Here is a 17,604-nt window from a genome sequence, read left to right on the forward strand (position 1 = left end):
TAAGAATGCCAAAGAAATCATGAGGAAAAGAGATGAATGATGACCTAGACATAAGAGTTCTGGCAGAATGTACACAAAACCTATTTCACAAGTCCAGTCTCAACACACAAAGAGAAAATCTTATGTAAAAACATTTGTACAAACAGTAATAATTGGTATCAAGTGGCATCGTCAATGTCATTCAAGAAACACTTAAAAAATTAAATGCAGCAACACAAAAAATAATCAAATAACTATAATAAATGGAAAAGAAAGAAACTTATAGCTCTATACACAATGAATAAAACAGAAAATCTCGGAGAATATCATCATCAGGCACTTTTAATCAGACAATTGAGTTAGAACTTATGTAGAGATAGCCAGAAGGGTTTAATCTTGAAGCAACATAGATGTGATAAGACAGTATAATTTCAGGAAAGAATGACTAGAAGGTTAACTCTTCGTAAGAAGTCGAGGTATGGGCAGTGTGCTCATTTTTCTTCATGGACAGGCATAGCTGTGTATGCGAGGCAATATAAAACTAATGACTACATGAAAAAATAAAAAATATTATATTTGTCCTTTACTTATTCATTCCAAAATAAAAGCATAGAAAATTTCATCTTGCTTGACATGGGATCACCAGAGAAATTGTTCCATAATAAGAAGCTGAAACACCATATAAATTCTATAACTTAAAAAATGGGTTTTAATAGGCTAATAAAAAAGCTTAACATCAGAGCAAGGTAAAAATACTGTACAGATACTTCAAAATACTGTGAATATTCCCTGTGCCAATGTCAACCTTTCTCCTTACCTCTGAGTTGTTATGGAAAGCAGTCGAATTTGGATCTTGAAAGTCCTCTCCCCTCGCTGTAAAGAAAGTTAGCGGGTAAAACTTCGGATGAGCGACCTGTTTTCCGCTAGCAATCAAACGACCTTCGTAAAATAGATCGGATGTGTACTGGAAAAGAAAAATAGAAGCACCGTTACATCACGGAACCCCAACCAAGCTACTTGAAAACTACAGTGATACCTCGGTACTCGACCATAATCCGTTCGAGATCCGTGTTCGACCTCCGATTTGTTCGAGTACCGAATTTTTTTTCCCCATAAGAAATAATGGTATATATTCTATTCCGTTCCCAAGCACTCGAACAGGCCCAAAATATTAATAAAACGTGTACCTAAACAACAATAATTATCTAAATGTGTATGAAATTGGTCAGAAAATCCTATAAAACAATTTTAAACCATTTACTGTACTAAAATAAAACAATTTTAAACCATTTTCTGTACTGTAGTGAACATACCTTTGAGCAGCGGTTCGATGGCATACAGGGATGGATGTGGAGAGGATGGAAGGGGGAGGTTACTGCTTGGAAGGAGAGTCCCCTTCCATGATGTGGCGGGGTAGTTCTCCTTCAGGAGTTGTTTCTCTCTCCAATGAAAGGGTGGGCAGATCTATTTCAGGGGTTTCTTCTCTTCTTTGTCTCTTCTTTGGAGGAGAAACAGGCTTTGATGTAGCAGCTTTCTTTTCTTTTGTGAAAAACTGGTCTATTGTTAATTGTTTCTTCCTCCTCTGCAGTATTCTTCGAAAATGATACATGACACTATCATTAAACATATGCACTGCCCGGTTTGCTACTGCAATTTCTGGGTGGTATTTTTCAGCAAAAGCCTGCACATCTGCCCACTTGGAACAAATTTCATTGATGAGAGAACTTGGAACATCCTCCCTTACCTCATCCTCTTCTGAAGATTCCTGCTCCACAATCAGATCCTGCTGCTGTTGTTGTTGCAGGTGCAACAATTCCTCCACAGTCAACTCGGTAGAATGGCTTTCTACAAGCTCATCAATATCATCCTTGTCGACCTCAAGCCCCAAACTCCTGCCCATGACAACAATTTCCTCAACGACATCAGTGTCATCAGAAATTACAGGGGTAGCAGTGCTTGGACCCGCCTCTGGTTGGAAACCTTCAAACTCCCTCTCTGTGACACATGATGGCCACAGCTTACGCCAGGCAGAGTTCAATGTCCTATAGGTCACACCTCGCCAAGCTTGGTCAATCATGTTAACAGAGTTGAGGATGCTGAAGTGTTCCTTCCAGAATTCCTTTAGGGTCAACTTCGTGTCACTGGTCACTTCAAAACACTTTCTGAAAAGGGCCTTGGTATAGAGTTTTTTGAAGTTTGAAATGACCTGTTGGTCCATGGGCTGGAGTATGGGAGTAGTATTGGGGGGCAAGAATTTGATTTTGATAAAGCTGTATTCTTCTTTCAAGTCATCCTCGAGACCTGGAGGATGTGCAGGAGCATTGTCCATAACCAGAAGACATTTCATTGGCAAGCTCTTTTCAATGAGGTAAGCCTTAACCTGGGGGGCAAACACTTCGTTTATCCACTCAGTAAAGAATTGTCTTGTGACCCAAGATTTAGTGTTCGAGCGCCACATAACTGGTAGTGCACTTTTACAAATATTATTTCGTTTGAACACCCGGGGGTTGTCCGAGTGGTACACTAACAAGGGTTTGATCTTGCAATCACCACTTGCATTTGCACACAGCAACAATGTTAGCCTATCTTTCATTGGCTTGTGACCTGGCATCTTCGTCTCGTCCTTGGTAATGTACGTATTGGCTGGCATTTTCTTCCAAAATAACCCAGTCTCATCACAATTAAAGACTTGTTGTGCGATCAAATTTTGTTCATTTATGTACCGATCGAATTCCCCCACGTATTTATCGGCTGCAATTTGATCCGAACTAGCTGCCTCCCCATGCCTAGTAACACGATGAATACCTGTTCTATTACGAAACTTTTCAAACCAACCCCTGCTCGCTTTAAATGTAAATGAATCACTTTCACTGGTACTCGGACTTTTCTTCACTAATTCTTCATAGATATGCAACGCTTTTTCACAAATGAACGCTTCACTAACACTTTCCCCGGCCAACTGTTTTTCTTTAATAAATATTAAAAGCAACTTTTCCATCTCCTCAATCACTTGTGGCCTTTGCTTAGTTACCGCCGTAACTCCCGTTGCAACATTCGCCTTCTTAATCATTTCTTTATGCTTTAAAAACGTAGAAATGGTCGACTTCGCCATTCCGTATTCTACCGCTAAATCGGACACTCGTACACCATTCTCATATTTCGCTATAATTTCCTTCTTCAACTCGATTGTTGTTCGCACTGTTTTCCTCTTCTCCTTCCCCTTAACACTCATTACTTTCTTGGGACTCATTATGAAAGCTAAAAAAGCAATTAAAAGCACTGAAAATCACTAAATCACAACGAATGCTGATCGCGCGTTGTCTGAGTGACGCTCTCGAGAGAACTGATGCTTCCCGAACAAGCGAGAGTGGCCGAGATGGCGCGATCATCACAAAGCCCATGCGGTCGTCACGTGTTCGGCTGGTCGAGTACCGAATTTTTGGTCGAGCACAGCAGCAAAAATTTCTCGAAAATTTTGGTCGAACTCCGAATTGTTCGAGTATAGAGTCGTTCGACTACCGAGGTATCACTGTAATTCATACTGTTAACCCTTTTACCCCCAAAGGACGTACTGGTACGTTTCACAAAACTCGTCCCTTTACCCCCAAGGACGTACCAGTACGTCCTTGCAAAAAAATGCTATAAAAATTTTTTTTTTCATAATTTTGATAATTTTTAAAAAAAAATTCAGGCATTTTCCGAGAGAATGACACCAACCTGACCTCTCTACGACAAAAATTGAGGCTGTTAGAGCAATTTAAAAAAAATATACTGCAAAATGTGCTGGGGAAAAAATAACCCCTTGGGAGTTATGGGTTGGAAATTTCCTAAGAGCCTGGGGGTAAAAGGGTTAAAAAGTCTTAACTTGAAACAATTTACACTTGAATTCTAGTTTGAGTTAGCAAATGAGAAGATAGAGAAGCTGATTCATATTCAAAGAATCATCTCCTTTTCCACCGTTATCCCTACATTAAAACGTTGGTTACCTTAAATAATAATATTATTATTATTATTATTATTATTACTATCCAAGCTACAACCCTAGTTGGAAAAGCAAGATGCTATAAGCCCAGGGGCTCCAACAGGGAAAAATAGCCCAGTGAGGAAAGGAAATAAGGAAATAAATAAATGAAGAGAACAAATTAACAATAAATCATTCTGAAATATGAGGTAGGAAAAGAAGACGACACTGGGGAGCAAGTCTGCAATGTTTGTGCTACAGATTTTTGAGTAAGGCTCTCCACATCTAAATAATACAACTTATTAATTCTGTTAAACTTGAGTCCATTCTGACTTTCCATCGTTCTCCTTAAGTACTGAATGCAAAAATAAAATTCAACTTACGTTGGTACCGTCATACAATAAGAATTAAGTATCGCACTGTATAATATTGTACTTCACACGAAAGCTTAATAAAGTATGTGAATTCTATAAAATGACAGCATGTTGTAAGAGCTTTTTGTGTGTCCAGAACAATGGATCCAAGTCCCTTTATAAGGCAAAAATATAACACAGGTAGAAAATCAACTTATGTAAAGTTTCATGGAACAAATTAATGACTTATGGCTCAGTATTACTGTAATATATATAAAATGATAAAAAAGAGAGAGAGAGAGGAACTCAAAGTATGATTGAAAGTCTAGGGTGTTCATAAAACTTGCAGTAAGTGGTCAAAACTACTGCAGTTGCAGGGAGTTCAAGTCACTGCCTAGTTTGGATACAGACATAATTATGCCCTATGCACACAAAACAGGCTCTGCAAGTTCTTGAGGACCTATGATTTTTCATCACTATTATAAAACCAATATTTCCAGAGAGGATATTAAATTTGCTAGGTCTTTGCTGGAACATATCACAATGAACCTTGAGCTTTCTAAAAGCATTTCAGAAAAGAATCTTATACATGGCTGTTTTGCCTCAAGACAGCACAGGGAAAAAGCCTTGGGTCCCCTCCACTTTACTCCAAATGTCAACCCAGTTCTGAAGACCAGGTCAGACCTCAATTGCATGTGGAGGAGGGAAGCTCGGATAGGGCCTCGAGACAGCTGGTCTCGGTTACTTAGTCGCAGTAAAAGGATTCTCACACCATGGACTTAACCAGAGGCTCTCACTCCATGGTGGTTTCTCTGGTCCGTCCCTTGATATCCCAATACTACACTAGAAGGGTGAATAGCAAATTTCTAGTTCAAGGATAGAATTAAACATTTAACTAACTTCGAGAGAGAAGCAACACGAACGGCAGGTAAGTGCAGTACAGAAATAATTTTATTTCTAATGGTCTGTTTTTTTTCTTTCCGTGAACATATTAGGGAATCCCGGTTCCCCATATATTTGTAAAATTTATGAAGTACTTTAATCAAGGAAGTTAAAAATAAGCACAATAAAAACTTACATCACTTTAAAACTAATGAAATGCAAAGCCCATATCTCCATGAAGTAAACTTTTCATTTCCCAGTGATAATTATAAAGATTTTGTTGAAATCTTTGAAACTTATTCTTGCAAAGCCAAATGACAAGCAAGCCTTTCTTTGTAAACATTTAATTGACCAAGAAACAGCCTTACTTTTAACAACAATTAGCCTTAACTGAAGTGAAAAGGTCCAGTAAGCAATATGGTCTGACAAATAATACCCTAAAAAACAAATTCCAGTTCATACTTCTTAACCCTTTTACCCCCAAAGGACGTGCTGGTACGTTTCACAAAAGCCATCCCTTTACCCCCATGGACGTACCGGTACGTCCTTGCAAAAAAATGCTGTAAAAAATTATTTTTTCATATTTTTGATAATTTTTTGAGAAAATTCAGGCATTTTCCAAGAGAATGAGACCAACCTGACCTCTCTATGAAAAAAATTAAGGCTGTTATAGCAATTTAAAAAAATATATACACCAAAATGTGCTGGGAAAAAAATAACCCCCTGGGGGTTAAGGGTTGGAAATTTCCAAATACCCCAGGGGTAAAAGGGTTAACAGTGTATTGAATTGAACATCCATTCGTTCATTTCTCGATATACAAAATCACAACACAACTGTTACCAAAGCTACTCAACCCTGAACAAGGTAACACCACTCTCTTCAAACAACAAGTTTCAATGGAATTAACACAAGTTACAAAAACAATAAACAAACATAAGAAACTTATCAGTGCACACCTTAGTTGGCAAAAAATAATACTCCCAAACAAACAAAAATTATATCCACAAATCTTGGCCTTCACTTAGTCAACAATGCACAGCACAGTAAACAAGTTTATCGGCAACAACAAAATAACAAATGAACTATAAATACTTCACCCCGAGACATGATCCAGGTTCACAAATTGAACGCAACTGTGGTAAAAAGCGATGTACGTGGAGCTAAGAGCATCCGGTTTGAAAGGACATAATAATCTATTAAGAGATAAACTGTTTCCTGCATTATCTGACAGGTCTCATAAAACTAATGTCGGTATCTTTTAGTGAAACTCTGTTTATCTAGTTAAATACGTATGTGTACGGGATTGCCATAGGATAATTGAGTCTTTCAGTCGAGAAACATGCCAAGCGCCATTTTTAAAAAGTGTCAGAAATCGCGATTGAAAAATAATAATAATAATAATAATAATAATAATAATAATGATAATTATTATTATTATCATATTGATAATAATGATAGTAATAATGATAATAATAATAGCAATATAAATAATTTGAAAATTGGCAATTTTCAATCGCGATTTCTGACACTTTTTAAAAATGGCGCTTGGCATGTTTCTCGACTGAAAGACTCAATTCTAGCTTTACTGATTACTCAACTCATATAAATCCTAAGTGCTGACTGGTTTCCTTTACTTGAGAAATTTATGCTTCTAAATGTCGTAAGCTTCGTAAAAATACTTTAATGCGAGTGACTCTTAAATTGGATTGATTAATGATCTTTACATTATTCCCTACTGTGGGAGGTTATTTAATCATTGTTCGTATAGGCTCTTGATATTCTTAATCCTTTTACCCCCAAAGGATGTACTGGTACGTTTCACAAAAGCCATCCCTTTACCACCATGGACGTACCGGTACGTCCTTGCAAAAAAATGCTATAAATTTTTTTTTTTTTCATATTTTTGATAATTTTTTTGAGAAAATTCAGGCATTTTCCAAGAGAATAAGACCAACCTGACCTCTCTCTGACAAAAATTAAGGCTGTTAGAGCAATTTAAGAAAAATATACTGCAAAATGTGCTGGGAAAAAAATAACCCCCTGGGGGTTAAGGGTTGGAAATTTCCAAATAGCCTGGGGGTAAAAGGGTTAAGTACTACTGTATTTGCATAATGTATATACTAAAGCAAAATCAGTGTTTAAAGTTTAAAAGTATTTTTTGCTTACAATATTTTACAGTATTTTCAAAATTTTAACAACCATAGAATTTAGGCCATTTATTATCCAAGACAGGATTAGAAATGAAACTATAAGAGAGATTACTCAAGTGTCATATGTGGATGATATCATGGTAAGGGGTAGATGGAGATGGTTTGGGCATGCTCTTTGCACTCCCCAAGAGAGATTAGTTCACCAAACTTTCAATTGGGCTCTACAAGTCACTAGAAGAGTTGGAAGACCCAGGCCTACATGGCTGAGGACTATGAAGCGTGAAGTAGGAGATGATAAATGGAGAAGTGTTGATTTAAAAACTCAAGATAGAGATGACTGCAAAAATATAACCGAGGCCCTTTGCGTCAATAGGTGTAGATGATGTTGATGATTATCCATAGATTTCACTTTGTGTGGTTGGGCTCCAAAAGACAATACAGTACCTACTGTATACCATAGATACAGTAAAATCTCCTTATCCAGTGATTCCCTGACCAATGATTTGATTATTTCCTTTTAAACTATTGATGCCATTAGACAAAAACAAATGCAGAAAACTGGAAGAACTGGGTAAAATTTTGAAACCATGTGCTTCTTCGAATGTGCTGTTGTAAAGTTGTGTCTCAAGTAAAAGGAATGTTGACCCAAAAGGAAAAAAGTTACTCCCAATCTTTCCTTTATCCTATTTCTTTTTCACTGTATTTTCATGTCTGGTATTCAAACATTTTAATGTTATTTCAATCTATCTTATTCTTTAACCCTTTTACCCCCCAATGGACGTACTGGTACGTTTCACAAAACTCATCCCTTTACCCCCATGGACGTACCGGTACGTCCTTAAAAAAACTGCTATTTACATATTTTGCATATTTTTGATAACTTTGAGAAACTTCAGGCATTTTCAAAAAGAATGAGACCAACCTGAACTCTCTATGACGAAAATTAAGGCTGTTAGAGCAATTTAAAAAAAATATATATTGCAAAATGTGCTTGAAAAAAAAACACCTGGGGGTTAAGGCTTGGAAAGTTCCAAATAGCTTGGGGGTAAAAGGGTTAAAACCCTTATTCTAGATTATCCCCTTTCTATATCTTTATTACCTTTCTTACTTATTATCCTTATTTACTTTTATTTAGTATTTCTAACTGCAGTACAGTTATATTCTATTCACTTATTAGATTTAATGCCAAAGACTAAAGGGTTTCTTCTGTACTTTCCTCATTTCTATCTCCATTATTATTATTATTATTATTAAATGCTAAGCTACAACCCTATTTGGAAAAGCAGGATGCTATAGGCCCAGGGGCCCCAACAGGGAAAGTAGCCCAGTGAGGAAAGGAAACAAGGAAAAATAAAATATCTTAAGAACAGTGACAACATTGAAATAAATATCTCCTATATAAACTATAAAAACTTTAACAGAACAAAAGGAAGAGAAATTAGATAGAATAGTGTGCCCGAGTGCACCATGCATTTAAACTTTTAGTTCATTATACTCTTAATCTCATCTTTATACCCTTTCTTACTTATTATCCTTATCAGGTTTAATTTAGTATTTTCTACTATATTCCATCCATTACTTTTGTTTAATGAAAACTTCATGTAGACATTTATTACACAAAACCTTAAATAAAAGAGAGAGAGAGAGAGAGAGAGAGAGAGAGAGAGAAGCGGGGGATTCACCAACACCTCACTCTATAAAGGTTAGGAAAAGACACAAATAAAAATTGAGAGAGAGAGAGAGAGAGAGAGAGAGAGAGAGAGAGAGATTGATTCACCAACACCTCACTATAAAGGTTAGGAAAAGACACAAAAGAAAAAAAAATGAGAGAGAGAGAGAGAGAGAGAGAGAGAGAGAGAGAGAGAGAGAGAGAGAGAGAGAGAGAGAAGCAGGGGATTCACCAACACCTCACTCTATAAAGGTTAGGAAAAGACAAAAAAAAATTGAGAGAGAGAGGAGAGAGAGAGAGAGAGAGAGAGAGAGAGAGAGAGAGAGAGAGAGAAGCGGGGGGATTCACCAACACCTCACTCTATAAAGGTTAGGAAAAGACACACAAAAGAAAAAAAATTGAGAGAGAGAGAGAGAGAGAGAGAGAGAGGAGAGAGAGAGAGAGAGAGGAGAGAGAGAGAGAGAGAGAGAGACTTATCGGCTGTCATTATGTTCCAACCATCTGCTCCATGGCCGAACGGCTTAGGTATTTTGTAGGAAAACTGTAATTTCTTTCTAATGAGAGCTGAACATATTTCAGGTTTTCTTGTTAAGATATCTTATATGTTTCTTTTTATTAAAGTACACCTTTTTTTTTTTTAAATAAAGTTATATGAAAATTTTATCAAGCATGGTGGCCTATTGAAAATATCCCTAACTGGTGATTGCCGGACTGGGGTTCAAGTCCTGCTCAAACTCCTTAATTTCTTGGAGTGTCTGCAACCTCCCAATCCTTGTGAACTAGGGACAGGAGGGGTTGGGAAGCCTATAGGTCTACCTACTGAGTCATCAGCAGCCATTGCCTGGCCCTCCCTGGTCCTGGCCTGGGTGATCATATGGATATATGGTCAATCTATGGGGCATTATCCTGCTAGCATGGGCACTGTCACTGTCCTTTGCCTCTGCCATTCATGAGTGACTTTTAAAGCTTTAAAAATATTATCAGTATAAATACATATGTGCATATATTTATACTGATTATATATAACTTTTTTCAGCAGTACTGAATTCTGCCAGTAGCTGTGCTATTCTCATACTTCAGGAGTAGGAAAGTAAAAACATGGGTAAATGCACTTTCTTCTCTCTAGAGTGAGTACGCAGTAAAAATGTATTACACTAATGCACTGAACAGAATTTGATAAAAATTGTTAAAGCAAATTGTCACAACAATACACAAGATTGATGAACACAACACACTTGTAAGCATGTACAGTATATTACATTAAGCACAGAAAAATCATTGGTCATTTCTGAATTCTGGTCAGAGTCCAAGAGCGCTCGCAAGTCAGTGATGAGGTTATCTTGGTCGTAAGTAGGTGAGAAGTTTAAAAGGCGATGTATTTCAAGCAGCCATGTATGATACATCTGTTTACTTAAGGTCTGCATGGTAATGGCTGTCTGCTAAAGAAGGTGATGAATGCAAGAGTTGATGGGAGAAGTACAAGAGGAAGGCCAAGGTTTGGGTGGATGGATGGAGTGAAGAAAGCTCTGAGTGATAGGAGGACAGATGTGAGAGAGGCAAGAGAGCGTGCTAGAAATAGGAATGAATGGCAAGCGATTGTGAGGCAGTTCCGGTAGACTCTGCTGCTTCCTCCGGTGCCTTAGATGACCGCGGAGGTAGCAGCAGTAGGGGATTCAGCGTTATGAAGCTTCATCTGTGGTGGATAATGGGGGAGGGTGGGCTGTAGCACCCTAGCAGTACCAGCCACTCAGTTGAGTCCCTTGTCAGGTTGGGAGGAATATAGAGAGGAGAGGTCCCCCCCTTTTTTTTTGTTTCTTTTGTTTGATGTTGGCTACCCCCCAAACCTGGGGGAAGTGCCTTGGTATATGTATGTATGTATGTATGTATGTATGTATGTATGTATTTCTCACTGTTCACCTTGGAGGGCTACCCATGACAAACTTGACAGGGTGACCGAGGTTCTTGTTAATGATGGATATCCCAACACACAAGTAAACCGTGAGTTCCAAAAAGTCCAATATAAATGATAGGAAGACAACCAACCTGCCCTTGTGGATACGACAAAAATAAACTTCTACTATAAAGGCTTTATGCATGAAAATTATCAGGGAGACAAGAAAGCCACCAATGACATTATACGAGACATCTCTACCGTGCAAAATAATATGGAGATTATTTTCAGTACTTATTACCAATCAGAAAAAATAAAAATCTTATGAAGAACAATATAGACCTTCCTGTAAACTGTATCCTTAAGAAAACCATTGTAATACAGTATACCATTGATAATTCCCCGAGGATGCTTGGCCGCTATTTAGGTATGACTACAAAGGGATTTTGACGAAGGAAAAATCTATTTCTGGGCGAGCGACCTGTGTCACCTAGAGAAATGCTCCTTATAGCACCATTTCTAAGGTATAAATACTGCTAAATATACCAGAGAAAAAAGTTTCATGGAATGCCAGGAATATACCCAGCTCGCTCACCCTTATAGAGAGTCGGTATAATAACTGGGGTGTGTTAAAACCACTCCTCAATATCCCCCATTACTACGAGGTGCTGTTCTACATCCGACTACTACTGGTTATTGAAGAAATTGTCCTACCCCCACCCCAAGAAACATGCCATCAAAAATCATTCCCTGCTAGCTCATATCAACATCACGAGAGATCATCTCGTCAACAATACAGAAGTCATCGGCAGTGCTCCAGGCAGTAAACATCTCCGAGTACTGGAGTCTTTGCTTATACAGTACAGTACTAATAAACCAGTTATTACACAACACAAGACATTTTTCTTCTGCCAACCTGACAACGGAACACTGGCTCCCCCTCCGATGATGAAAATCTGAACCGACAATGAAATTATTGACCATGACAGAGAGTGCACCCATGAGATTAAATCTCTCTGACTTGGAACCTCTCAGGTGAACCACTAACAAGTAGTTTACCTGGCCTGGCGCTTAGCTCAGAGCGTGCTCTGACCAATCGGCATCACTACTTCCTTCAGCTCCCTATCAAGACCCACATATATTGTAAATCCATAAATATCTGCCAAGAAGTACTCATCAATCAGTTGCCATTCAAGCCAGAAGATGAGCAGGACTATGGACTGCTTGAAACTCGCTGCTTTTGCAACTTCTCACTGACTTACGACCAAGATAACAGGATCACCAACTTGGAACACCACTAGTCTCTGGCCAGAATATGGAAATTACCCCTTTTTTCTGTGCATATAGTACTAAGATGTAATGTATGCGCTTACCACTGTGTTATGTGTACCAATCTTATGTAATGTTGCGATAAAGTGCTTCAATATTATTTGCTTCTCAAATTCTGTCCCAAGTGTAGTAATACTTATTTTAATGTGTAGCAATTCGTAAGTAAAGACAGTCTCTTTACTCATGTTTTTTCATTTCCTCTCCTGGAGTATGAGAATGGCACAGCTACTGATGGAATGCCGTACACCTGATACACAGGCAACTAGGACCATAGAGAAAGTCCTATACAAAATATTGCCACAGAGGCCGAAATAATTTTCAATTAAATCATAATAATATAATAGTAATATACTTTTATTCTACTGTAAATTTTACATACAGTAATTTCTTGCTGCTGCAAATTAGGCAATCATAAACTAATGGGTTTGTATGTAAAAAAAAATAACTAAAAATATTGCATTGAAATTTTTAATATCAAACTTTCTAGATGTATGGTTAGTCATACCCTTAATTGTATATCGCATCTTTTCCATTTAGGGAAAAATTACAAGTTCAGAAAAAATATTATTGTACCTCATATTAAGAAGGAAAAAAGCATGGTAACGTTTCCCAAATGAAATAAATTATAATTTTTGTAACATCACCTATATTCTGAATAAAACATGCAATTCCATTTAAGTTAAAAAGAGAGTATAATTATCATAACAAAGTAGTATTATCTTACCTTTGTTATGGCAGAATGAGAGCGATAATTTTCCACCAACATTATCTTGCAAGGGGAGTTCACCGGATACAGGTCGTAGAGCCGTTCCAACAGCGACGTCCCTAAACCCCGCTCTTCGCAAAATGGCGAGTAGACCTCGGGACTCAGCTGCATGTAATCCCCGGCTAGAACCAAACGTGTTCCAGGTTTCACCAGCGCTAGGGGCGTCAGAGTTTCGCACTCCATGGCTTGAGCCGCCTCGTCTACAAGGATGTGAGTAAACACGCCCTTTTCCAGGTTTAACGACACGATCTGCCTCGAGGTGTTCAGCGTGGCCACGACGACACGATGCTTCAGGATCTCTTCTTCGGATGGCATTTGGAACTTAGAACACCCCTGTTCTACTTCAATCAAGCAATACTGCCGCACATCCTGGGGGACAGTATTGACCCAACGATTTCGATAATATATTCTCAACGGTCTTGCCTCTTCATGCCCTTCTAAAACATAGGGGTGGAGATAGTCCTTGATATACAAATCGGCTGCACTGTTGGAATGCGTGCAAATCAGAATTCTCGTATCTTCTTGCAATAGGATCTGCTTTATACCTTGGGCTAGGGTGTATGTTTTTCCAGTGCCATAAGGTCCAATTATCAATATAGGAGGTAAAATGATATCTGATGGAGCAGTGATGGCAAGAAGTGCTTCTCGCTGCTTGGGGTTGAGTTTGTTGTTGATGTTATCTCCCCATTGCTTCTTTGTATTCCAAGGGATGGTGAGTTCAGTGGAGACGTCAGGAAAGATCAGATCCATCGTGGGTACGCGATCCAACGCGGCATGCATCTCGCATAGCGGAAGTCGATTCAACTGGAACTGCACTTCAACTGTAACTTCCTCGTCATCGCCCAAATGAAGCTCGGTAACAGCTCTTTCGGAAAATCTTAAATAGATCTCCTTTTTAGTCTTGTCCTCAATGAGCACTTCGTAAACTTGGCGCAACGGCTTTTTGATATCTTTATTTCCCGCAATACCGTTTTCTGGAGTCTCGGATATTGGCGCAACAAGAATTGTGTAGCAATTTGATAGGACTAACCTCCCGTGTAGAGAATCTTCCGAGATTTCCGAAGAGAGTTCTAACTTCCCGAACAGCTCTCCTTGACGCGAATACTTGGCTGTTGCTGCAGCAGAGGGCAGAAGAAGGTAGCTGTTAGTTATCTGTAGAGTTGTCTTAATATTAAACCTTGACATCAAGTCAAATTGCGCTAATTCTTCAATATGAAGAAGATCGTGTAATCTAGTTTTGTAGTTATTTCTGGTAAGTATTTTCTCCATGGTTGTTTGCGTCAACACAAAGTTCTGATTGGTTGGGGCTGGATAAAGGGATAAAATGTTCTTGTCGTGAACGTTCAGCTCGTGGGGTTTCGGCTCGTACGTTATAATTTTCACATTTTCCTCGCACCACCTCTCACTCCTCGTGAGAATCGTATTTTTTGTCTCCTCTAACGCACTCAGATCTTCTACGGGAATAACGTCTACACATAACCTCTGCAGAAGCACGGGCTCTGTTCCATAGTCAAAGATCACTGCCTGTCTAAATGTACCATAGATTGCAGTCTTAAATGAAACCGTAATTTTATATTCGAGGGGATGATGATCAACGGGTATGAGAGACTCGATGTCACTTCCAATCCACTCTTGGTTATTTTCAGGCGCACAAGATTTATGGATGCAACGGTGATTATCAATTTGGGCAACCTCGGTGATTGAAAAGTGAGTTCTGTGTGCATCGTGCAGGAGAGAAACGACACGCAAAGGAGACGGTGGACACAAACTTATCACCCATTCATGCTGGCTAGGTTTCTGAGACACACGCAAGTTGGGCTCCATGCTCATGTTCGTTATAATTCCCGAACTCTGGAAAAAAGAGAAAAGTCAATATATGCATGAATACTAGTTTGCAATGAGCTACGTTTAACCCTTTTACCCCCAAAGGACGTACTGGTACGTTTCACAAAAGCCATCCCTTTACCCCATGGACGTACCGGTACGTCCTTGCAAAAAAATGCTATAAAAACTTGTTTTTCATATTTTTTGATAATTTTTTTGAGAAAATTTAGGCATTTTCCAAGAGAATGAGACCAACCTGACCTCTCTATGACAAAAATTAAGGTTGTTAGAGCAATTTAAAAAAAATATACTGCAAAATGTGCTGGGAAAAAAATAACCCCCTGGGGGTTAAGGGTTGGAAATTTCCAGATACCCCGGGGGTAAAATGGTTAACTAATATCTTTAAATACAAAATTCTATAAAGTTATATATTCATAAATATAAAGAGTAGTCAATGCCAGTACTATATCATCATTAATCAGGAGGATCATCCATGAAAATAAAATATTCTTTAAATGCATATTAAGTTAAAAAAAAAAAAAAAAAAAAAAAAAACATTAACACTTCCAAGTATAAGTTAACCTACAAATCAAATAAAAATTCTAATATCAACCCTGGACCATTTAGAAAAAATATCAGAGATAAAATAACTTTTGAAAGCAATTTGCATTTTTCCTAGCTATGCAAACCTAAGTCCTTCAAAATAGGATGTCGGCTTTAGCTCGAGCAGTAATGGTCGCTGAATTATTAACCCTTTTACCCCCAAAAAGGACGTACTGGTACGTTTCACAAAACACATCCCTTTACCCCCATGGACGTACTGGTACGTTTCACAAAACACATCCCTTTACCCCCAAAAGGACGTACTGGTACGTTTCACAAAACACATCCCTTTACCCCCATGGACGTACTGGTACGTTTCACAAAACACATCCCTTTGCCCCCATGGACGTACTGGTACGTTTCACAAAACACATCCCTTTACCCCCATGGACGTACTGGTACGTTTCACAAAACACATCCCTTTACCCCCATGGACGTACTGGTACGTTTCACAAAACACATCCCTTTACCCCCATGGACGTACTGGTACGTCTTTGCAAATAACTGCTATTTACAATTTTTTTTTGCATATTTTTGATAATTTTTTTAAGAAACCGGGCATTTTCCAAGAGAATGAGACCAACCTGACCTCTCTATGAAGAAAATTAAGGCTGTTAGAGCAATTTAGGAAAAATATATTGCATAATGTGCTTGAAAAAAATAACCCCTGGGGGTTAAGGGTTGGAAAGTTCCAAATAGCCTGGGGGTAAAAGGGTTAACACTGTAGTTAGTTGACGGCAGGTAGTGAGAGGTAATACCTCCCCACCCACCTTTTACTTTGACCTTAGGCCCAGGACTAAGATTAGGCAGTTGATATGGGAAATGTAATTTGAAGAAATCAGGTACACTTGGGCACACTATTCTATCTTATTTCTCTTCTTCAAAATTTTCTAAAGTTTTTATAGTTTACTGTATATATCGTAGATCTATTTTAATGTTGTCACTGTTCTTACAACATTTTATTTTCTTATTCATAACTTCTAATGAAGTTTATTTATTTCTTTCTTTCCAGGGCTATTTTTACCTGTTGGAGCCCTTGGATTTAGAGCATACTTTAAGAATTAATTGTTCCTACACATCTACAAGACTTTCATCCTTTAACCCTTTTACCCCCACAGGACGTACTGGTACGTTTCACAAAAGCCATCCCTTTACCCCCATGGACGTACCGGTACGTCCTTGCAAAAAAATGCTATAAAAAATATTTTTTTCATATTTTTGATATTTTTTTGAGAAACTTCAGGCATTTTCCAAGAGAATGAGACCAACCTGACCTCTCTATGACAAAAATTAAGGCTTTTAGAGCAATTTAAAAAATATATACTGCAAAATGTGCTGGGAAATAAATAACCCCTTGGGGGTTAAGGGTTGGAAATTTCCAAATAGCCTGGGGGTAAAAGGGTTAAAATAGGAGATTCACTCAAAATGCAATGTATACTGTATTACCCCTTTCCCCAAAAATGATTAATAGGTCCCTCAAGAGGCTCCATACATACCGTGGAACCAATCTTAAAGGTTCTTTTTTTTATGGATCTGAGTATTCCATTAAGCAAGAGAACTCTAACCAAAGAAAGTGGAAGACCTTGGTACATAAGCTATGACACTACCCAAGGCTAGAGAACAATGGTTTGATTTTGTAGCGTCATTCTCCTAGAAGAGCTGCTTCCCGTAGCAAAAGTGTCTCTTTTTACCTTTATCCAGTGCAGTAATTAACCCCATAAGTGAAGAAGAATTATTCGGTTATCGCACGTGTCATCGGGTATATGACAAAAGGAGAATATGTAAAGAATAGGCCAGACAATAAATACACAACCTTTCCAATAAACATCAACAAGTGATTTCTTATATCAACTAGAGCACACAGGCACTGTCATCACATCAAAAATGACACGATTTTATATAAAAACTGATTAAAAGGGAAAGTCTTGTTCCTAAAAAACAAACTTTAATGTCTCTGCCTTCTAATTTCTTATTTGAAAAACTCCAATAGAATGGGATATCTTGATAAAAATAAAATAAAAATGTAAAAATGAAGAGGAAATTGAGGCTTAATCATGAAAAATGTATCATCACAAGAAAAATGACTTGTAAAATTGCAAGGTAAAACAGAAGTTAGATAATTTCAGAGCTTGGCAGTACAGTAGAGGAACTAACTATCCCTAAAAAATTATTTCCAAGGATTGCAAATTTCAACAG

The 17,604-nt window shown here is 38.0% G+C and overlaps 1 protein-coding gene across 1 annotated transcript in view; it reads right to left on the reverse strand.

Annotated features, from left to right (window-relative positions):
- The window catches only part of Helz (Helicase with zinc finger), a 57,162-nt gene that overhangs the window by 24,239 nt on the left and 15,319 nt on the right, over nt 1-17,604 (reverse strand). The window contains 2 exon segments of the mRNA XM_068352723.1: nt 797-943; nt 12,940-14,832. Of these exon segments, the coding sequence (XP_068208824.1) occupies nt 797-943; nt 12,940-14,832 (2,040 nt within the window).

Source organism: Palaemon carinicauda, chromosome 29, assembly GCF_036898095.1.
Source record: "Palaemon carinicauda isolate YSFRI2023 chromosome 29, ASM3689809v2, whole genome shotgun sequence".
NCBI lineage: Eukaryota > Metazoa > Arthropoda > Malacostraca > Decapoda > Palaemonidae > Palaemon > Palaemon carinicauda.